Genomic DNA, 23,954 nt, shown 5'->3' with positions numbered 1-23,954 from the left:
ATTGGCAGTAGGGGAGGGGGGGTTGGTACTGACGACTGCAATGATGTCAGAACTCATTTGTTTGAAACCTGCAGAGAGCTGCTTCTGTACCAAAAGTATGCGTGTGTGTAATAATGCATTTATATAGATAGCAAGATTTCTACTAGTGGATGGAGCCCAAATGGAACAAAACACTGTCAGTGCTGGCCACGATTCAACATACACATGCTAAAACACTTCCTGTTTGTGCAATTAGCAAGTCAAACATTACATAAATGCTCCTGAAATACATTGGTCAGTGACATCTAGCAAAATACAATGTGGAGGACAGCCAAAAGCAAACACAACCGTCCTGTTAGCTGATGAATTCGTTTCTATCTCTCAAAGAAACAATCACTGTAAAGCGTACATTTGCCAAGTTCTTACTGAAAAAAAGCATGTTGCCATCAACCCCACCATACTTAATACAGCAGCGTCCAACCGAGGCACTCTGCTGTTGCTGGAAAATCTAAAATCCCACACATTGCAATCACTTTGATATTCATCAGCGTACACAGGCAAGGTCAGCGCTGAATCAGAGGGAGCAGCAGCTACAGTAGGAAGGGTCAGATAATCTCTGATACAAAGAAAGCGTGTCGAGCAGCTCAGAGATCAGAGAGCAACAAGAAGCTCATGGGCCATGATCTGGTCAGGGCAAAAAACTCACAGCTACCATGTGTCCAGTGTCAATAAATTGTATCTTTTGCAACTGCAAAGCCAGACTACAAATGTGGACCCACTAGTCCAAAAGAAAAAAAGAAAAAAAGCAAATTAGGTAATAAGTTTGATACTAATGTTGATATTCATGCAGCAAATGCATTTTTTGATTAATGGGTATCCGTGGGAGCACACTGAGTTGAAGATACCAACATTTAGTCTGAACCACCTACTATATAATCATCCAGGTTTTGTGTTTGTCCTGCAAGTTCAAACTCCATTTTGTGAGAATCAGTAACTCTTTTTTGATTGTGACTTAACATTAGAAATGTCAAAAAATGTGAGATCAGTGTGGTCGTACCAACTGGAGATACAAAGGGGCTGGTACTCTTGGAAGAAAATATCCAAATACTTATCTATACTGACCAGCAACATGAAGTTTAGGTCAGCAGATACACTACCGCTCAAAAGTTTGGGGTCACTTCAAAATGTCCTTATTTTTAAAAGAAAATCCTTTTTTTTCAATGAAGATGACATTAAATTAATCAGAACTACAGTCTAGACATTGTTAACATGGTAAATGACTATTCTAGCTGGAAACAGCTGATTTTTAATGGAATATCTCCATAGGGGTACAGAGGAACATTTCCAGCAACCATCACTCCTGTGTTCAAATGCTACATTGTGTTAGCTAATGGTGTTGAAAGGCTAATTGATGACTAGAAAACCCTTGTGCAGTTATGTTAGAACATGAATAAAGGTGTGAGTTTTCATGGAAAACATGAAATTGTCTGGGTGACCCCAAACTTTTGCATGGCAGTGTATATATACCATAAATTATTGGTAAGTGTATTTGCATGTCTAATGTAAAATGTTTGTTTGGACAGCATTTCCGTCACCATGTATAACGCAGAATATTGGAAACACACTGTCTAACCTTAGATAGATTTCATCTAAAATTACATGTTAAAACTCATATTGCACTTTATGATCTAAAAACAGTAACAGTAGATTTTTGCAATTTTAACACAAATTCCTAGTTGTATAACAGTATTTTGTATACATTATTCTTTTTAAAATTATGCTATTTAATAAACGTTTTACACCTCATTATTTGTATTATAGCATCATTAAACTACGTTTCTAGGTAATTTCATTGTTTTTCCACTTGTAAATATGCCTCAAAAATCCCCAAACTGCACATGATCTCATGTGAAACTGAGGCTAGACACTGTATTTTAATTATAGAAAATTGCTGTGTTTTATGAGATCATTATTTTCTGCTATTTTACAGTATTTTTTGGCACCTCAACTGCCAGAATATTATCGCTGTTTTTTGCACTTTTTCTGCAATAATTACAAAACTGAAATTGCTTCGTCATTTCCAATTCATCACGGATTCTGAACAGTAAAACCTGTACAATTCTCAAGGCTTTGCATCCCTGTGTCCCGATTACTTTGACTGAAACCGTAAAAGCAAGAGTTAAAACTGGACACACTGTTCATATCTCCAGATGAGACCTTACATCAGAAAACATAAACGGCCCTAAAAACATTATAAGATTATATCCATCCATCCATCCATTATCTATACACCGCTTAATCCTCATTAGGGTCGCGGGGGGGCTGGAGTCTATCCCAGCTGACTCGGGCGAAGGCAGGGGACACCCTAGACAGGTCGCCAGTCTGTCGCAGGGCCACATACAAAGACAAACAAGCACTCTCACATTCACACCTACGGGCAATTTAGAATGATCAATTAACCTCAGCATATTTTTGGACTGTGGGAGGAAGCCGGAGTACCCGGAGAAAACCCACGCATGCACAGGGAGAACATGCAAACTCCATGCAGAAAGATCCCGGGAAAGCCGGGACGCGAACCAGGGATCTTCTCGCTGCAAGGTGAAAGTGCTAACCACTACACCACTGTGCAGCCTATAAGATTATATGATAGTCACATATAATGAAGCATAAATTGATATGTTATGGGTTTTCTTTAGGCACAATAATTATAATAAAAAGTGGTGTTTGTGTATGGTGTCAGTGTGTATACCCACACACTGCTGTGCTTCTGCTTTGTTAAAGATCGGAGTGTTCCCTGAATGTCCAGCATCTGATTAACACAGCTGAATATTTCATTTTAGATGTCCAGCTGCTCCTCATCTGCAGGTCTCTCTCCTGAGAACGCCTCCGGCTACAAAGCCTAACAATGCCACCTCAGTTAACACACACAAGGAAAATGTATGTGTGTGTTCACGTGACGCCGTGTGTCCGCTCTCTCTGCAAATAACTGAAACAGAAACGCATGCAGGTACATTGCTAGAAACCACAACAACATTTTCTATCATAATTATTGCGAGATAAATGATTAAACTCCAGCTCATTTGTAACGCTCTACGGTCCGCGTTTGAGATGTACAGTGAATACTAAATGTTCGCTGCATGCACTGCATCCCTAACATTCAAGGCTGCACATCTGCACACCAGGGAGTTTTCAGGCTATAGGATTCCCTCCCTCCTCCTCCCTCCTCCCTCCATCTCTCCTGCATCTCATCAGCTCTCTTCCCTCTTCTGCCAGTTCCCAAGCCTGTCTTTCCTTTGCAACGTTTTCAGGCCTGTGGGGAGGCTGCTCCCAGCCTGACAGGGAGTGTCACCGACTCCTCTCACAGCACATTACTCTCTCATTCTGCATCTTTTTCCTGCTTTCCCCCTCTTTTCCACACAAACACACACACACACACACATGAATCCTTGCCCATATAACATCCTGGAAAAGTGGAAACACCACAGTGGCATGTCTGTCTCCTCCTACTACATGAGTATATGTGTACAGAGACCCATTATTATATAGGAGTCAATGTGAGCATTTGCAGTTGAGGTGTGTGCAGTGTGTGTGTGTTTCTGTGTTAAAGATAAGATAAGACACCTCCTGGACATTCCAATTTCCTGTCCGATATTTGCCTTCTTCGCTGAGCGCTTTATCAGGAAAACACATAAATGCTGATAGGTTAGGAAACCTTACTACTGTTTGAAAAATAGAGAAGAGGGAGGGGGAGAGAGAGAGAAGAGGGTGAAACTGGAGAGTGATGAGTTTGAAAAGGATAGAAGGGAGAGAGATTAGAAACACAGAAGCTATAAAAAAAAAAGAAAAAAGCAAGCAGAAGTGGGAAAGAGAATGAGAAAAGACAGCGGGACAAAGAAGAGGAGGTGAGCTCATTTTGTCCGACTGCACCAGAGGAACAGTTCACCATGTTCCACACTGAACAATTGCTAGTGTTCCCTTGTGATAGTTTGACAGTGATGTTAATGCCTCATTAAAAGTATGAAGAGAGGCAGTAACTCAGCACAGAGTTTTGAAATCAAAAGCCATAGAACATCTCTTCAAAAGCGGCACCTCCGTTAATTAAAACTCGCAGATGGACACCTTGGCTTTTTCCCAGAGACAGAAAACATAGGTGCTGGGAATGATAGCTGTTGGTCGTGCATGCACAAAAAGACTATCAAAAATCCTGAGTGAGCAGGACACATGATGATGGGTCAGTAGAGCCTGGTCTGGAGTCCTAATTGACATCGTTAGGCAGGGGGCAAATGATTGCCAAGTGGCTGAACTCCAGAGGAAATTAGAAGTTATCAGGAACTGGCAATTACCAAAGCCAGAAGCAAAGCACTAATACATGGGGAGCACTGTAGGCAGAAGATTTAACATACCAGTAGATGTGTATGGTACAGACTCTCAGGCCAAGAATGATGAGATTTAACAGAAATGTACTTGTATTTATTTTTTATCATGATAAAGTGTTTCATTTCAGGCGTTATCTCTGATTACTGATCAAGTTTTATTACCTATTTTCAATAAAAACCACGAGATAAATTCCTTATTATCAATTTAACCGTCATACGTGATGATGAAAGGTGATCACTTGCTTGCACGCTTTTTCATTTCCACAGAAACAAAATGCTTACATGTTCCCAGGTTAAGCTGACCAGCGTTTCAGTAAGGTGAGATGAGTCTATTACACAACAAGGATCAGAAATAAGGACTCCTCAAGTATCAGCATAAAGAGGCTTCTTGGTCAACTTATGGAATGTAAACTTAGCTCCATTTCCTTCTAGAGGGAATGCTTTCTCATCTCTAGGAAGCTGTTTTATCTAAGGAATGCAGGATATAGAGTTCCTCACATGAAATGAAACTTTACCATATGGAGTGATTTGAAAGACAATAGAAAGAAGAGTTTTGTGGTCACTGTCATCCTCGACCTTTTCTGGGAGAAGAAGAGATGCTAGACGAATTTCCTCTCTTTGCCCCCATTGCAATGGAATAAATTTACCAACAACCCAGCAAAGTGTTTTTTTAAAATTATTATTAAAATCATGTCAGCAGGCTGTGGTGAGATAGTAAGTGACACGGCGTGGGGGTTGGTTTTTGGTCACAAAGTCATTCTTGAAAGGGCAACGGAAAGTCTCTGCCTGCTGTAGCCTCCACCAGGGAATGTTTCATGCTGGTGAGGAGGGGAGAGGTCCTGGGGAGGGGGCCAAGAAGCTTTGTTATCGAAGAATACGATGGACTGTTTATGAGCTGGAGAGGAAGGATGCTTGAGATTTTGTCACGCAACTGAACTTTGTGTGTTTGTTCTGTGCTTTAATGATATCAAATGCATGAAAATATTTAACATATTGCTGAATAATTTTCTTATTGCTTTTGAATGAGTCTTTCACGCTGATACGTATTGCATTGTATGTGGGGCATCAGCATATGTCCTTTGTATTAACAGAGGTTAAGGTTTGTTGCTGAGGTGTTTTCTTGAGAATCTCCCAACTTGTTCCAGGAAAAGGGCCTACTTTTGCTGGTGATTGAGACTGTGCGCTCGCACTCGACATACTTTATTAAATGGAAATGCTTCAGGTGATGAACTCCCATCTGCTGGCACAGCTTTTTGGCTTGTTCAACAGTTCACGCTGCCTGCCTGTTTCATACTTTAAGTAGCCTAGCCCCCCTGTCTGGCACTGTCTCATCCACTGTAGGAGCAAAATATGGTCACACACTGACGTCTTGTTACGTTGTTTATTCATTACAGCTCTTCAGGTCATTGCGATTGCTGTGATGTTTTCTGTGCTGATACGAAACTCGTTTCCTCCGAGGGAGCACTTGTATCTCAATTCAACTTTGATACCAAAGTAATAGCGTGTGATGGGTTTAGCTAACTCAACCACCCCTGCTGTGTCTATTTTAGGAAATAGGCTGTCTGTTAGTCTGTCCGTTAGAAACTGCCCCGTTTCTATGATGTGATTGGTTGTGAGCAGTAGTAGTTTGTAATTTTCTCATCAGGGAAATTTTCTGTGGCGATCAGTGCCTGCCTAATGATGAAGCAAAGCATATGAGCAATATTTCAGAGTAAGATCTACCTCGAGGCACAGACATGAACTGAACACTATAGGCAAAAGATCCAGTGTCACGGAGAGACATGAGGACAAGAGATTTGTCATATATTACAATGAGAAAGAGAGAAAAAGCAAAATGTATTAGAAGTGACAGACTGAAGATTCAGGTTTGACTGTTTATCACAATACAACACAAAACTGTCAACAGTGACCTAAATAATCATTCATCGGGCAAAGAGAGGCACCAGAACAGACATATGGACAAATTGAGCATACATGAACACACGGCAGCATCACCATGACCAACACACACCTACCTGTCATTGTCAACGCTCCTGAAGCCAGGGAGGATGTGTCTGAAGCTGGAGTTGCGGTCAAGTTTGGGTTGACTCTTGGTGCGTTTTATGGAGCCCTTCAACCGTCGACTGAGGAAGCCCTGATGGAAAAAGACAGCCAATAAAACAGTGTCACTGCTAGTTTGTCAGGAAAGGTTCAAAAATGTCAATCACGAAGCTCAACTTGGCAGCAGGACAGAACATATTAATACTAACATTTACGCTCCACATCCCCAAAATTCGGAAAGGATGAATGTCATGAATAGTTACAAGGTATTAAATGAGTATAGATTCCATGCCAGAGCAAGAAAGAAGCTCCCATTTGGAAAAGTCAGCACTAGGTGAGACACAAACTATATCCTGAACGTAAAGAGACATAAAGCTTCCAGGAACCTATAATACATTTGCATACAAGATCTTGACTGAAAGAAGATTCTCAAAGAGCACAGACACAAAGCTGGTAGGTAATATTTATGCAAAAATTACAGATCGTTTCCCACACCGCTAATTATGTCGGTGCTTGTGACAATTTTTGCGCCGCTCAAACGCTGTGTGTTTTGTAATCATTATCAGGCGTTAATTCAATGGATACACCCCTTTATTAGTTTTACCATTCTTTTCTTTGTCTGAGTTGTTTGCTCCTTCTAACATCTGCAATCACACTCCCCCAAGCACCTCGCCGTCTCCATAGCAACTGTTGGCTGGCATTAAGAGCGAGAGAATATGAACAAATGAGATGTGGTGCAGAAATGGTGGGATGTTGCAAGTTTTGAGACACGAAAAAATGATTGTTTTCCTGTGTTGTTGTCTTTTTTTTTTAGATATCATTTGCAGGGTAGACGATCAAGAAAAAGAAAAATAATAGGACTCTGAATATAGCAGGTGCACAGGAGAGTTGATAAGGCAACTTAGGGTGACAGCAGAAAGAAGAACTTATCAAGCACACCAGTATGCAGGACAAAAAAAACCTGAACCAGTAAGTGCTCAAATTCAGGTGTAGCTTTTTAATACAATCAAACACAGCAGCTGTTTATGAGGCTGAATAATAGATGGTGAAGGAACTCATACAACCTCAGAGACAAACCTCTGGTGCTTTAACCTTATTTCATTCTCATACATGCACACATTTCACATGACAGCGACATGCAAAAATCACAGTGGAAAGACCTCCCCAGATCCCATTCAGGCCATTAACACACCTGTATAATTACCACCTACAGTGCGAACAGGTCACCCCAGGCAACAATGGAATAGATATAATTAGAGAGTGACTTCCAGACAGCCTGCCAGATGATCACAGAGGAGCCACAGCATCCTGATGAACAACACCTGTCATCAGGAGGCACTCTGGCCTCCGAACAAAGGCTCGCTCACGCCTGTATTTTCAAGCTCATGACAATCACTGGAGTATATAGGTTTCATTAGTGTCTGCGTATGTGACCATAAACAATAGGTGTCCCAATTCCATGCTACATCATTTTAAGCAGGAGTTTATGGTGTTATAACTGCAATATTGAGGACATTAAGTCAATTTAAAACTCTAAAAAAAAGTTTCATTTTTGAGTGTGCTGTTGATGTAAACTACCGTGCCACAATGCAAAGCTCAAAGGAAATTGGAGGTGCTACCCAAAGCTGCCAAACATATAAAACAAATTTCAGATTGTAGTGAGACAGCTTGAGGAAGATGTTGGACAACAAAACAAAAACACTAAGTACTAAAGGCGCACAGCATCAACTTTACACAAGTTCAGTTTGCTACTCGGTCTATGAAAACAGCCATACAATTTCTTGCGTGACTCTGGAGGCAGCTTTCAAAAGTCTAAGAAAATAACTCAGTTTGAACTTGGTGAAGACAGATTTCTAACAGAAAACATGCATTGCAGGCTGTGACATGAAGTTTGAAAGATGTGGGAATTTACCAGGCAGGGGAAGTCTAACAAAAGATGTGTATCGTGGGAGATGCAGGATGCCACATTTTTTTGGAGCTTGATCTACACTACGGAGGACAAATTGGGATTTCCTGGACTCTACCGCTTTGATTTTGACCAGGATTTTTTTTTTATGTATTTGTTGCTCACATCCAGTGTTTGTGAGCTACCACAGTGAACTACACTACGGTGTCAAACTCTGGAGCAAGAGTAACTCTTTTGGCTTTGCTGAAAGTTAAATTGGCAGAAGTATTCCAAAGTCTGTGACTATAACTAATGTCATTTGGCAACATAATTTGGGTAAAAAAAGTAAACAGATTTCTTATTAAATGCAAAAAAAGCACATATGAAAATATATATTGCATGCAATTAAGTGTAGAATGAAAATAAGACAGCTTTTATGAATAGATGGTAGAGCTGCACAAGATATAACTTCAGCATCAATTTTGCAGTCTGTACACGTAAACAGGCCCATTATTAGAAATGCAATTTGAAGCACAAATTGATACAAACACATCTTTTTTGCTGGCTGATGCAAAAGCAAAACTTGCAAGGTTCTTATTTTTACATCTAATCTACAAGGAAAGTCTTTCTTTTATAACATAATTTCATCTGTCTTGGGGGTACTTGGATATATTGACTTTTTCTCTCTTTTTTATTTTACCTTATTCACAAAACACAAAGTTTGCAGACTCCACGTGTGCACAGCAAAATGAGCAAAGAACAGCAGAGAAACAACGCTGAAAAGGAAGATCTGGTTGCATAAAAGACATGAAACATAAGTTGTATGGAAATGTTTTGGCCACAGAAAGGATGACTCAGATCAAAAAAGGCACTTCTCTTGCAATGCAGGAGGCAAAACAACCAATTTAACAATTTAAATCAGCGCCATGAAGCTGTGTATGACAAGTATTGCAGAGAGTTGCTGCCATTTAAAGCAAAAGACTATTTTGTATGTCTGTGTTACACTATATATATGAAAAAGGTTTCAAATGTCTTTTTTCAGCTTTTTAAAATTACTTTTTGTTTCTGTTGAACTGTTAAACTCCCATACAAAATTAGCTCCAGTCATCTGGTGATAACGCCTGTAGTTTATCATGTTGCTGTTTGTATATATTGCAGAATAGCTAAATGTAGCAATGTCAGTTTTTTCCCCAATATTGTGCAGCCCTAATAGAGCCACTGCCACAATAAATTCTCAAGGTTGTGGGAGGGTGCTGTGCATTTAAATGTCAGTTTTAATATACCTTCTCATTCAGTGCTTTTTATTTATTTGTACTATTTTATACATTGTAGATTAATACTGAAAATTAACACCTTTTTGTTTACAACTTAGTTCCCTATGTATTCTTTTTATAATTGTGCTGTTTCCAGTATAGATCTACAATGTACAAAATAATTAAATAAAAACCACTGAATGAGATGGTGTGTCCAAACTTTTGACTGGTGGTGTATATGAAGCATTTTTTAAAATAATACCGGTGTGTGTGCGCTTAAACAAATCAGCACAACCACTTATTTATTCTAATCATCATGTAATGACAGTAGCAATGGTTTCTTTGTGCACATTCAGTAATGATCAAAATATGTGCTTATTTTAGTAGCTGAATTAAACACGGTATGTAAGCGTACAGAGAAGTGGGCAGAAAATGGCTTGCTATTGCTACCTGCCACCAGTCAACTTGGTTCAGAGGCTATTAGCTAAATGAACAGGGCTGAGTCACTGCTATTAGAGGGCGAGACACCTAATGCTCTTGACAGGGCCCTTTTCTAAATCAAACTCTCACACCCTCTCACAAGTATTAACTGTGTGAATACATAATTCATTCCATATGTGCATGTGAATGTGTGGGCACATCGGTTTGTGTGGGCATGTGGTTAAATTAGCATAGACGCCCTTCTAAACAATGACAAACATGGGTCAGACTCGGAATGTATTTAGCATCACCCTCAGACCAGCTGCTTTGCTAACATGACGAGAGGTCTTAAAAATGAGGCAGAAGATGTTGACTATTGGACGGAAAACATATCGATGCACCAGAAAATCAATGACACCCACATCTATGCACAAACACCTTTCCACATTTCCACGTGTCGTTATTCACAAACCGTCTGAAAGTCCTAGTAATTCCATGCTTCTCCCCCCGTGGCCCCTGGAGAGCGAGAGCGCCTGCTTCTCTTGGCATATTCACAGCTAGCAAATTAAAATGCTTCTCTTTTCCGCATCCACATGAAATAAGTCAGTGAATAGGAACCCGTCCCTGTAGGCGAGGTGGATTGATTAGCGGCTGCTCATTTTGTTTTTACTTCTCTCCTCCTCGTTGATGGATGGACTCTGAAGAATGGGGCAGAATGAAGACGAAAACAGGCACACAAACCTGTAATTTTTCAGGGAGAACAAGGAATACAGTATTTCTTTCACCCTCTCTACAGCATGTGGACAGTGACATGACATGAAAAAAAGACCGCTCTGTAATTCAGTCAGCCTGTCAACGCTCTCACAGAGCTGTTAGACAGAGTAAAGGTCAGCAGATATGAACAACCTGTTCTTCCCCCGCCCTCGCAATCAGTCAGCAAGAATGACTGATGCCGATATTAATATCAGATTAAACCCCACAGGAGACAAGACACAGTGGGAGCATTGCAAAAATGTTAGCATGTAATTCGCCTTCAGCACATCCACATGAGACGACTGCAAGCGTAAGAGGAAAATATGCAGGAGGGAGAAATGAAGACAGAGGCACACAGAGAAAAAGAGAGACAGTAAAACAGAGAGAGGACAGAAATAGAGGTGGGACCGGTGCAAAAATTGAGAAAATGACAGTGAGTACCTGCCAGGGAGTGATGAGCTACAGGAGAAGGATAAAGGTAAAAAGTGAAGCACAATGTGGAGGTGGCAGACCATGAGTTGACAGAAGAAGCAATAGAATGAAACTAAATGAGGGGAAAGTGAGGAGAAAAGTACAGCAAACGAGTGACAAGGTCGTTGGTAGATAAGGGCTAAGCAGAGCACTGTAATAGCTGCACAGAGAATCAAGCCAGAGCCGAAACAAAAACCGGTCAAATACAGCATAATTAAGTTTGTTCAGGCCTGTGGTTTTATATTCGGAGCAGTCTTTGACTTTGCAGATGATTCTGTACTCTATAGCACAGATCATCAGACAGACGAGATGTCAGACATATGCTGACATCTCAAAAACACACTAATGTTAAAAGCCTGGCCGATTATGCTGTACTATACGTGATTAATTCCAAGCAAGACTTGGACATACACAGTATATATATATATATATATATATATATATATAAAAAAAAAATATATATATATATACATATTTATCCAAAGTTTAAAGTTGAGATTTTGCCATATTTATTAGACATTTATTTCTGACATCACAATACCATGTTAGGTCTTCATAAAGAATCACTTGTTTCAAAATCCTACTTGTACACAGATATAAGATCAGTGTATCGCAGCCATTGCAACCTACCAGGGGACATTACAGTGTCATATGTTAGCATGAATTTCAATGAGCTCTTTAATTATTCCACATTTCTATGGTTGACAGCTAAGGGGAAGTAGGGGATGGAATAATCTGATTCAACATTCTCAGTGGGTAGGAGAGTCTGGGTTCCTTCTGTCTTGGCTTATCATACTAGCTGCGGGGAGAATTTGATGTCTTTGAAAAAAAATGTATCCCTAGATTAGCCGCCATAGTCTGTGACGTCAATGCTGAAAAGGCGTTGACATCAATATTTATAACCGGCACGTTTTTTTTAACTTTTGTTTGTTATAATAAATTTTTTAGACACAGCTTCTAGACAATGGTGGCAAACTTTGACTAATTCGGTTTCAAATTTCCAAAGACATAAGGCCTTGAAACTGTTGGAGTACTCAAATTATCACACAACAAAACGGTGGCTTATGAAGAGTCTGGTGTCACAGCAGCACAATGCAATGCACCTGAACAGAAAACAATATTTGGCAAAGAGGCACTTTATGTTCGTTTGCTTCTCTCTTTTTCTCTGTGCTCATATTTACTGTATTTTAACACAGCTGCATTCCCAATAAAGCTGTTATTTACCTGTCTTTCTGTTATCAGACAATGAAACGACTTTAAAATGATGACTGAAATGAGGCTCAGTAGGGCTACATGTCAGTCGGATCTCATTATTGCTGACAATTCACCATATATGAGATCGAAACGACAGCTGTGCAGTGATTTACAGTGTCACAATATTTAAGCTATTACCGAAGTCAGCGAGTAATTACACAATAACAAGAACAGGAATTGCTCTCGCTGTTCCATGCTTGTAAAATATCCACTGTGTCCAATTGTGTTGCGCTTTGTTTAACATGCAGACCAAATTTTTAAACTTTGTTAAAGGAAACATTTATTTCTTTTATAGATGCACGACTGACTTAAATAATACGCCCTGTTCTTTATGTATTTTTATAATGTTAGAGTTGCTAGTTTAACATAGAAACCGCTGTCTAAAATTTGTGTGTGTTTCGGAGGATAATAATTGCTTAATTAATCAACTAACGGCTAAAAAAAGAGTATATAATCGATAGAAAAACAGTTGTCAGTAGCAGCCCAACTATATTACCTTGTGTGCAGTACAACAGTGTTTCCTCTGTACATGCCTGTGTGTGTATGTGTGTGAGAGTGTACACCAGTGTTGCATACCTGATTGTAATCTCAGCCTGTCAAAGTCCATTAAATCAGCACTAATAGTTCAGCTCAATTTTATCAATGTGCTTTTCTTAGTTTTTTTTTTTTTCATGAAATTAAAGCAAATGCTCGTAACAAGTTAATTCTATTCCCTTGGCTTGGCAATTCCAGTCTCCCCTAATGGGGGCTGATAGAATCAGTGCCTGGACAATCAGCAGGGTGTTCCCTGCTTCCACATCAACCTCTTGCCCTCCTCTAGCACAACCTGATGAAAACAAGAGACATACCTGTCCAATTAGACCTCCTGCTATTATCTGAGGGGAGATGGGAGGTAGGGAGAATGGAGTCGGGCAAAGATTGGAAAAGAAGCTAAGTTACAATGGAGAATCAATCCAGCCAGCGAGTGCAATCAGCGGGATGTGAACGTGACAGACTTAGATAAGGTTTGTTTGTCTGCTCTTTAAACAAGCACTGGATAAGAGAAGCTACCAACTTGTAAGTTTTATATTCAACGTTTGAAATCTTCCACTATTTTTGAATTGGCTGTGGAAGATTAGGCTTTGAAGAGATTTTAGTTTTCGTCCATTCCTACTGCTGAAAAATTGTTTGTGAGAAGAGCTGGAGGAGTGCTTGTGTGTGTGTGTGTGTGTGTGTGTGTGTGTGTGTGTGTGTGTGTGTGTGTGTGTGTGTGAGAGTGTGTGTGTGTGTGTGTGTGTGTGTGTGTGTGTGTGTGTGTGTGTGTGTGTGTGTGTGTGTGTGTGAGAGTGTGTGTGTGTGTGTGTGTGTGAGAGTGTGTGTGTGTGTGTGTGTGTGTGTGTGTGTGTGTGTGTGTGTGTGTGCGCGCACGTGCATGTGTGTGTGTGTAGACATTGAACCCAGTCTCTGCAAAGAACGAGAGAAAAACATTTTGACAGATTTAGCTCAAGGCCTAGGAGGGGTACTTTAGATGTCACCACAACTCTTTTCACTGGAAAAGTGTGGGGTGGTTTGTCATTGCTAAAAGTGGGGAGATGCAGGAGAGAATAAGGAGAAAACAATGCATGTCATCCTGTCTGCGTTACCACATTAGCACCTGCACATTGTCGGTATCCCATCCTATCTACCTCTCTATCCATCCACTGATCCATCCCCATACTGCATCTATTGTTTCTTTCTCCACAGCTGTTTTTTTGTATCCAATACTCCCTGGGCTGTGCAGATCATCTTCTTGTGTTTCATTAATTTCTCAGCCAAATGTAACTTGATTATATCTAATAAAGCTCTTTGACAATATTGGTATGGGGCAACTTTGTCTGTGATACCACCAGAGTCCAGAAGGTGGCAGTATGTGGAAAACTGGGGGATAGGATCAAATATCTTCTGACTAAGCTTACTGTCTTTGTGCAGGAAGTCACCAGTGCTTCTTAATGAGAAGTAAGTTAAGTGGGCATATGATGGAGACAGGATGACTTTGCTGCAGTGCTCCTCCAACCCTCCTTCCCCTGGAGAGTACGAGTGCTTAAGAGACGCTTAATCAATATTTAGCCCGTCTGTCTGACCTCTTCTGTCTCCTACAAGCTTGCAGTTTTACTATTGTTTTGTTTTTTTCTATTTATGTACTCAGTACTTTCAGATAATATCAAAAACAAAACAATCCTCCTTCAATGTCTCATTTTACATTACTCTATAAAAAGCAAGTCAAAAAACATGTCCAAAAAGACATACTGCATTTAGTGTATACGCACACACTCACACATGAAATACCATTACTATTTTTTATATGAGAAGATGAGAGCTTTTCCGTCCCTGGCTCAGCAAATTGTGGTAATTTTATAGGTGTAACTCCTAAAATAAAGTTTCATTTCACCAAGCACTTTAATCTCACTCTGCAGGTGGTCCAACACTAAGGGGTCTAGCCTATTTTTTTATGATTATAATTACTGTGAGCTATTACTTGAGGTGTCCTGATTTGATTTTTGTCGTAACTACACACTAGCTTTAGGTGGAATTTCCAGTGCTGAAGATTGCTGATGGTGTGAAAAAGAAGAAAACATTTTTTTTTCCAGGAACAATGCAATAATGTTGTTGCCCTTAACTTAGCCCCTTAGTGTGCTGCTAAGCCATTAAATAGTGTGATAGTGGGAAGATTTGTTGTTTATGAGAGACTAAGCGCTGAGAGCTAGTGGCCCTGCTGGCCTAACTTCGAGTGTTTACAGTTCACCTCTGGGTTGTCATCTCCCTAACCATTATTTATTGATGGAAATATGCACTGCTAATTGCTAATTATCATTGATGACTCATAGCGGAATTTTTTGCTTCATTAACTGACTGTTTATCTATTGAATTAAACATGGCAGGAAGCAGAACAGAATTACAGTAGGATGCCAGACAAAGGACTGCTCTGCACTTGTGTGTGCTTGTGTGTTTGACTGTGAGACAATGAGCTGGTATGTCAGTGAATGACAGTGTTGTGTGTGTATAGGTGCATGTTTTAGCTTAGCTTACTGGAAGCATGCGGATATTATTTGGAGAAAACTCGATGAAAAATCACAGAGGATGTAAAAAGGCACAGAAGGATCGTGTGCTGAATATAAACCCAAGATGTGTAGATGGGTGATCTGCAGACGCCAAACATCAAAGGCCCCAATCCAACATTTGAAGTAAATGAGTTTCAGATTGGCATGGCTCCATCTGGACACCAGACCAGTCGCCTGAAAACATTATTCTATAACTAACAGCATCCTCAGGCAAACTGGGGCCGGAGACAAAGACACAGTCGGAGAGTAAAAGAAGAAAAGGGAAGACGGATGATACATTGAAAACAAACTCACAGTACTCACGGTGACTCTGAAAGGCGTGGCGGCGGTGGTCGTGGGCTCCATGGTGGGTGTGCTTTTGTCTGAGGACCCTGGCATACTGCGTCGGCGTCCTGTCCTCTCTGGAGGAGACTCTGCAAACACACAGAGAACTTTGTGTTGTCAAATTGGTCTTTATACTGAGAAAAATACACGTAAAAGGAATTTAGGTAAACATCATAATTTCCTCTTGTGTCTAATTAGTGTGAGGAAACTGTGTGTAGATAAAATACAGAAATCAGCTCCTCTAAAGCTCACTGATTAAGATGTTGTTTCTCATTTGTTTAATCCAAACAAAGTGTTAATTAGTGAATTTTATATATAATGGAAAGTGTAATTTCAGCTTCCTGGCCCTCTGTTTATCCCTGATTCTAGTCTTCTGGCTGCATGCTGGCTTTGACTTCATATTTATCCCACCGACATGAGTGGTATTGATCTACACAGCGGTGCACCTTGAATTTTTAGTTCTACAGAGAAGATCTGGCATTACGGTCTGTATCTTATCACCCTGGCATCCAGATTGACTTGACCAACCTTTTTTAACACTGTCTGAAGAATCCAGAGGTCAAAAGGAAACTCACACAAACTCGCGAAGGAAACATATAAACTCCTAACAGATGCAACCTGGACAGAGCGTCAAACTGAGCTAAAACAATGAACCGAAGGCAGACCTTTGACACTGGCAGCTTGACAGAAATAAAAGTGTGTAGGTTGGGGTGCCAAATGGACTTAGTCTGGAGTGACCTGGGTTCAATTTAAAAGTCCAGACACATTCTGCAGAAAGACAGTGTTCTGGTATGAGTGAAACTTTGATATTAAAACATCGAAAACTCAACATTAACATCTGCTTGTACAGTACAGTTTAATGTCACAAGTTGTAATAGAATATGGTGAATCTGAAAGAATACGTTAGTCACATCTTCCATTTTCTAAAAATGACTTCATATGCTCTAAAGAGTTCTACGTTAATCTTCCTATTCATGATTTCCTCCACCGTTGTCTGTTTACTGAACCTATCTTTTATTTTTCTTATCTTCCCTGTCCATTATATATGCGTGTTTCTAACTTTCTCTTTAGACGGTTCTGCATGAATGGGCTGTGAAAGAGTCAAATACTGTGCATCTGTGGAGAAGCAGCAAATCTGGACATGTCCAACAGGAATGTGAGGGATGTCGACAGTGCAAGTCCTCACAGACTCTTTCAGACAGTCATCACGCTAACTGATAACTCCTGTTCAGGTACAGAGGAGATCAACATGTGAGACAGATGGTGAACTTATACAAGCCCAGATGATAAAGGGAAACTTGTACATATGCTGCAACTTTGAGTACATGAAATCCAACATGTCACAGCTGGGCAAGAATTTACAAGTGTCCTATTATGAAGGTACAAAAACAGAAACAAAAACAGCAGCCTTCAGAAGAAACTGTATTGATAGATCAGATCTAGTGGTAAAATCCAAGCACATTTAAAGGACTTTCTGGCAAACATCCGGTCATGGCGTCACTAGGGCCATGTTAGATCATTTATTTAAATGAGCTCAATAACAGTCTGGAACATTGGAATCTAATGAAATTAGTACTACATGTGAGCGGTAGTGTGTGACTCTAATAGGAAAGAAACTGCATTATCAAGCAAACCCTCCTCACACACACACATACACACAGACATCCTATAGCACATAATTTGTGTGGAGCGATGACCGTTTTCTCAGGGATTCTCATGAGACTGTTGATCCAATCGTCCAGATCTGGAATGCCAACAATGCTGAACTCTGAACAATGAAAGTTGTGTTGATTAACCACTCTAAGCAAGTCAGAATTAAGACATGATAGTTGATATGATCTCCATAAGGTTTGACTTCAATGGTCATTATACACCCTAAGCAAATGTACTGTCTGGAACATTTTGGAATTATCATTTTCAATTAAAGAGATAATATAAATTATGTATGAATGTATTCATTTGCATATACTGGTTTAAATATTGGCTTCAGCCAAATGAAGACAGCAGAGATGCAGCACTGCCAATGGCATAACCAAAAACCGGATGAAATGCAGCGTGTGCGTGTCTAATATGATATTAGCATTTAGAGCATCTCTAACAAGCCACACACTTGGAAGATGTTATGTTTGTCAGCGCTGTCCTTTCTATTAGCTTGTCAAGCTGAGCTGTGCTAAATTAGCTGTCTGCTGTTTAAAAGGCTGGTTGACTGTATTAGCACACACTGTAATTGAAGAACGAATGGAGGAATAGCACTTCCCGCTGTGTGTAGCACAAGGCTCGCATCCCGGCCTACATAATTCTCAGCCTAACATAAACATAAACACAGTCTGCAACAACAAACACCAGACACACATAACGTGCTCTGATACGGAGCAGGCGGCCTCTGCTTCAAATTTAAATCTCTATAATTGAAAAGCTGAACCATCTCGATCCTCTGAGCAGTGATCCATTGCTCTGTGAAGGTAAGCAGGATTTGATTTGAAAGTAGCTCATTCTTAATGCCACAGAGACATGCTCAGATTAGAAATGTGCAGTTAGAGAAGACATCTGCATTAGAACCATTTAAAACCACTGTATCACACATAGGGCTGCAACTATTGATTTAGTTTTTTTTTGCATTATTAATTCAAATGTTGATTATTTTCTTGAAAAATCAATGAGTTCTTTGGTCCATAAAATGTCTGAAATGCCTTGTTTTGTTCACAACCCTAAGATGTTCAGTTTTCTGTCACAGAGGAGGAAAGAAACCAAAAAATATTCATATTCAAGGTGCTGTAATTACAGAACTTTTACTTTTCTTCTTGAAATGTTATACAAGCCAATTAATGGATTATTAAAATATGTGACTACTAACTTAACCATATGAACCCTAAAGGTAATGTGTGTTTAACCCTTTGATGCACAACATAGGTCAACAGTGACCCAAATCCAATGGAAAATGGGTATCTCCTGACCCATGCTGCGCATCAAAAGGTTAAAGAAATGACACCACTTATTGAAAGCCAAAAAAATGAAAATTTGTGAGATTTTCAACCTTCTAACAATCCTTGACCTACTCATCTGTGATGAACCATATCATCAAAAATGAATAACTAAACCTAAGCATAGAATATTTTAATAATCATAATTATTAAATCCCTTTATTCAATATGTACTATTTTTAAAAATTTGCCATCAGTAAATCATTTGCTCTAACCAGTTTCTACTAAAAAACTAAAAATGATGCACTTTTTTGCACAAAGCCATTAGAGATTTAGCTGGGACTGACTCCAGGTTTTTCCAATTTTTGTAAACTAAATAATCACAGAAATTCCACATTGTAACTCTGTAATGCTGCAAAGAAAACATTTTTGAGTTCTCTCTACTTGTAGCCATGGTTGTGCTGTTTCCATAGCAAAGCAGGACTTGACACTGCAGTGCAAAATGACACCACAGCGAGTAAAAATGTGACAGGAGCTGCTTGGGGTTCAGCCAGTTTACAGTTGATAACGAATTCATTAACCACTGCAGCTCTAAATGGTACAGTGGAGAACACAAAACTGAAGAGGTGACAACGACAGGGGGGTCCACATCATGAGTCAAGTCACGTCTTCAGTCCTCGACGTCCATGTCAAGACTCCATTGAAGCACAGCTGATATACAAAACACATGTTGCAAGGGCTGCTTTGAAATACTAACATTGCAATATGCATTTATATGATGTTAAGAACTGACTGCTGTGGGGAAGTGCGCACGTAAAAATCTTTTCAATCTCTTGTTATAGTACAGCATTTACAATTATTTCCTGCCTGTCTTGCTTAATCACTGCAACAAACAAATATGATGGGACTAAAATCCCTGCTGCCATGATAGGTGTATTTAATCATTTCAAATCAGCAAATCATTCATAAGAAAATAAGGTTGATTAAGGTCATCATCAGCACTGTGAATGTGAATTTCTGTGCTCAATTTCAATAAATTTACCCCTCTAGTCGGCTTCATTTAGTAACGGAAACCTCCTCACTTGTGCACAGCTGGCTGCTACTAGCGCTCAAAGGAAAGCTCACACATTAACACGCACACAAACACACACCATTTAGCCGTGGACTAATTGCTGTGTAAAATCGCAATCCATGTTTCCACATGTTGCCAACATCTGCGTGCAATGTATCACCACAAACGCATGGAAATTTCTCCCTGCTACAACTTGCTCCTGTGTCTGAGTCAACAGTAAACAGACGCTCATCCTCAATAAAACTTTAATTAATTAAGTGCAAATTCCAACCTGAATCCTGGGGAAAATCATGAAAGAGGTGTTTTATACTGTGTGTGGTGGCTGGTGTCAGACTGTTAACCCTTCCCATTCATAGGGGAAACAGTTGTTGACTGAAGCTATTTTGGTATCTAAGGATGCATGTGTGTGTTTGGGAACATCTGAATGCATGGATGTATTTGTAAGGTCAATGGGTCGGAGGGTCTACAGACAACAGCTGGTGGGTTATCTTTAAACTACCAAGTCTGAAGGCCTTAAGACCTTATATTGTATCATTTTAACCTCCTGTCCAGCCCATTACTCATTAATCAATTTGTCCTTTTCTTACTCCTAATGACATCTAGTGTCCTCCCAAGACCAAAATTATGAGTTTGATACCTGCCTCAATACATCAATATTGAAATGGTACCACAGAAAAAACCTAAAACATTAGTAAAAGTAACGGAATAATCAATGACAGAACATGGAACCTAAAATGTATGTTTCTTTTAGTTAATTATCACAAAAAATAAAAATAAAAAGGAGCACAGGAGTGTGTTCATACATTTGAATATTCAGCCAGAACTGGAGGAACTCTTTATTGAGATCAGCTCTTGAATGTTCTTCACCTTCACATTGCTACTTATAAAAGGTTAAATCCTTGCAGAGATATGTGGGAGCAGCACTTGAGTGCACCTTTTAATCACCCATTTTGCCTCTTTCTGCAAGAATTTAGTTGACACCTGCAAACCAGTGAACACTTGATTTTTTAGCAGCTTGGTACTGTAAAGTTAAGGCTACTATTGTGAGTGTTGTGTTGCATAGAGGTTGTTGCCACGTTGGTAAGTTAGCGAAAAAAGATAAAGCACCGTCAAACTTTGGGGTGAAAAAAATGTTGAAGAAATGTTGAAAAAAGTCAGGAAGATGCTTTGATGAACTGGACTGGGTGGCTTTTGTGGTCCGCACAGGTTAAACATCTTTTACAAACGGGCTGTGTTTAAGTAAAATAGTACCATGTTTTGCTTTGTGCATCTATTTTATGGACAACCCAATCAAAAAATCATTTGGCAGAAGCACTATGCCTGGAGGGAGTGAAGCAGACCTCTGAACACACATATTGCTCTGCTGTCGAACATCAAGGAAATTCAGGAAAAACAGCTTCTATTAAAACACTGTCATAGGGCCATTTTAATGGCAGGGTATTGCCATAACTTTCTAGTATCAGTATACTCTACAACTTGTTCTTCTTCACCAATAGAAATTGGCCAGTGGTCTGCACTCATACAGCACTTATCTACCTGAGCAGTACTCAAAGTGCTTTACAGTGTTTCTCATTCACACACATGCTAATGGTGCCAAAGCTTTTATTCAAGCTGCTTGCCTACCATCGAGAGCAATTGCATGTTCAGCGTCTTGCCCAAGGACAATTTAGTACGTAGAAGTCCGGGGATCAAACCACCAACCCTGTGATGAGTGACCAACTGCCCAATCCACCTTCCTCCTGCTGTGTGTTCACAGATTAATGTTTCTGTCAAACTGCTGTCTCAGAATTTTTCTCCCACGCCGAATTACATCAAATCGGCTTCTCATCTATCATCGCTTCTCCATCGCGCCTCTCTTCCATCACTCTCTAACCTTACACACTCCCTAAAAACTCTCACCACCCCCACCTCTCCATCCTCCATCAGCATCCACCCCTGAATAGAGCCGTCTCTCTATCTTGATTTCATTCTCCTCCAGACCCACTCTCAGTCGGTAACTGGGACCCCAGAAGTGCAAATGTGAACCCCTGGGGGGTTAAAAACAGCGTCTGCATTTTATGTGCGAGCACAGGATGTGTGTTGTGGTCTGGCCAACTGAGATAGGGTCAGTGTAACCTAGGAGAAAAAGCATGTCTTAGTTTTAAATGAATGCTTTTAACTTGACTTTTTGGAAAATATTCACCTATTGCTGTGAGTTTCATATCTGTGAGGTATGAAGTTAGAGACAGCAGGTGGGTTGGATCAGCCTCACAGAGTGGAAGCTGGGGAGATATGATCTTTATGCTAATCTAAGATAACCTTTTGCAGTCTCCGGCTTTATATTTAATGTACAGACACAAGCGTCATATTGATCTTCTTGTAAAGTAAGTAAGCATATTTCTCAAAAAGTTGACCTATGCCTTTAGGCTGCTGATGAAGCACTTATTTAAAAATCCATATCTGTCTTCCTGCCTTCGTTACTATATTCTTTCCTTCCATTAAGACTCAGTAATGTATTGTAGGTCAGACTCCATATTTCCTTAGCATTTCCCAACCAGGCGTGCTCCATCCAGTGGCCAGTGCCAGCTAAGCTTCCCTTCCAATCAGAGCTGACCACCACAGGATATTCCAGTTTGCAAAACCACTGTGTACAAGGGTGGAGGTGGTTGCAGGATTAAAAGCTTCTCCTACTTTTGAAGACAAACAGGACAAATATGGCAAAGACTGATTCATGTGAACTCTGGGTTCCTCCCACAATCCAGAAACATGCTGAGGTTAACTAGTGATTCTAAATTGTCCATAGGTATGAATGTGAGTGTGCTTGTTTGTCTCTCTGTGTAGCCCTGTGATAGACTGGTGACCTGTCCAGGGTGTCCCCTGCTTTCGCCCTAAAGTCAGCTAGGACAGACTCCAGCCCCACCCTCCTGACCGTAATGAGGATTAAGCAGCGTATAGATAATGAATGAAATGTAGCACGCAGGCCAGACTGGTGTGTAACGTGGCACAGAAACTGTCAGACAAGCCACTTATAGCTTTAATCTAAAGGGGAAATCAGGCATGGTGTTGGATATTTTGCATAACGATCTACTTTTTTGGCGTGGCAGCGCCAACATGCTGCACTTGTAATGATAATAATAATGGCTGACTGTTAAACACACATTGTTCTTTTACTTGCAGTGATGTTTTTTTATGATCTTTCGTGACTCAGAGAGCAGGCTGTGCTAAGTGGCTTTGTGATGAAAGACGAAATTCACAGAGGTTGTAAGCAAGATGTTGTCGTACACGCTTTTTAATCTGCCTCCAAATGATAGTGACTTGAAAAAGAACATTCAGTATCTGCACTCTGTACTGCTGGTGCCGGCAATCATTCTGCTGAACTGGGCTGGTTGCAATTTTTCTTTTTTTGTTTTGAACAAATGACAAAAACTGTCCCTCTGTGCCTTTGAAAAGTAGTGTCATTTATGACATGTACATTGCTGCTGTAGCTTCTGAGTGAATGATGCATACACGCTGGCTGTATAGAAGATAACTGAAACAGGGAAAGGCGTTTTTCACTTTTCTTTGGGTCTCTTAATCCCTTTTCGGATATGAAATACACAACATTTCTGGCTTCAGCAGCCTTTGACATGACAGCATTCTCTAATTCAGATATGAGTCACTTCTATGTTAATGTTGCTCACAACTTCATCAAGATATACCCACGAAAGTGACAGAGAGAGCCACGGCACTGTTTGCAATATTTGTCATAATGAGACTATACAGTGTAACAAGTGGCATAATATATAATATTGCATCTAAAAATAAACCTCAGTCCACTCTGTTGATTTAATTGCAGATTCTTAACTGGGACTCTGTGTGACAGTTCATTTGTCTGACATGCATGAAAGTACAAAGTGTGACTTGCCATCCAATCTTGATAGACCCTACAAGCTGTGGGAAAAGTTAAGTAAAATTCAGAAGTATAAGAAATTAATAAAGTTACTGCTGTTGCTCCACATGCGTAAAAGCGTGCAATTCTCTCGCTTTGAAGATGCTCATATGGATCCAGCTGCTGTTTGATGCTGCTGGCATTTAATATACTCAAGAGGAAAGGCTCCTACAAACAGCTGGTAGCAACAAACTAAACTTCAGCTCATGTTAATGTTTTTCC

General features: G+C 40.0%; 1 protein-coding gene across 11 annotated transcripts in view; it reads right to left on the bottom strand.

Moving 5' to 3' along the window:
- dab2ipb (DAB2 interacting protein b) overlaps nucleotides 1–23,954 on the bottom strand; it is a 195,039-nt gene that overhangs the window by 84,602 nt on the left and 86,483 nt on the right. For 7 of the 11 annotated variants that reach the window (XM_023291112.3, XM_023291108.3, XM_055019092.1 and 4 more), the window contains 2 exons: nucleotides 15,803–15,921; nucleotides 6,371–6,489 (listed from right to left, as the gene is read on the bottom strand). In XM_023291112.3, coding sequence (XP_023146880.3) covers nucleotides 6,371–6,489; nucleotides 15,803–15,921 — 238 coding nt within the window. The remainder of the gene's footprint in view (nucleotides 1–6,370; nucleotides 6,490–15,802; nucleotides 15,922–23,954) is intronic. The other 4 variants (XM_023291109.3, XM_055019094.1, XM_055019095.1 and 1 more) reach the window with 1 other exon arrangement.

Source organism: Amphiprion ocellaris, chromosome 17 (assembly GCF_022539595.1).
Source record: "Amphiprion ocellaris isolate individual 3 ecotype Okinawa chromosome 17, ASM2253959v1, whole genome shotgun sequence".
In the NCBI taxonomy this organism is placed as follows: domain Eukaryota; kingdom Metazoa; phylum Chordata; class Actinopteri; family Pomacentridae; genus Amphiprion; species Amphiprion ocellaris.
The sequence above is the reverse complement of the archived record's forward strand: the minus strand, read 5'-3'. Positions and strand labels throughout refer to the sequence as shown.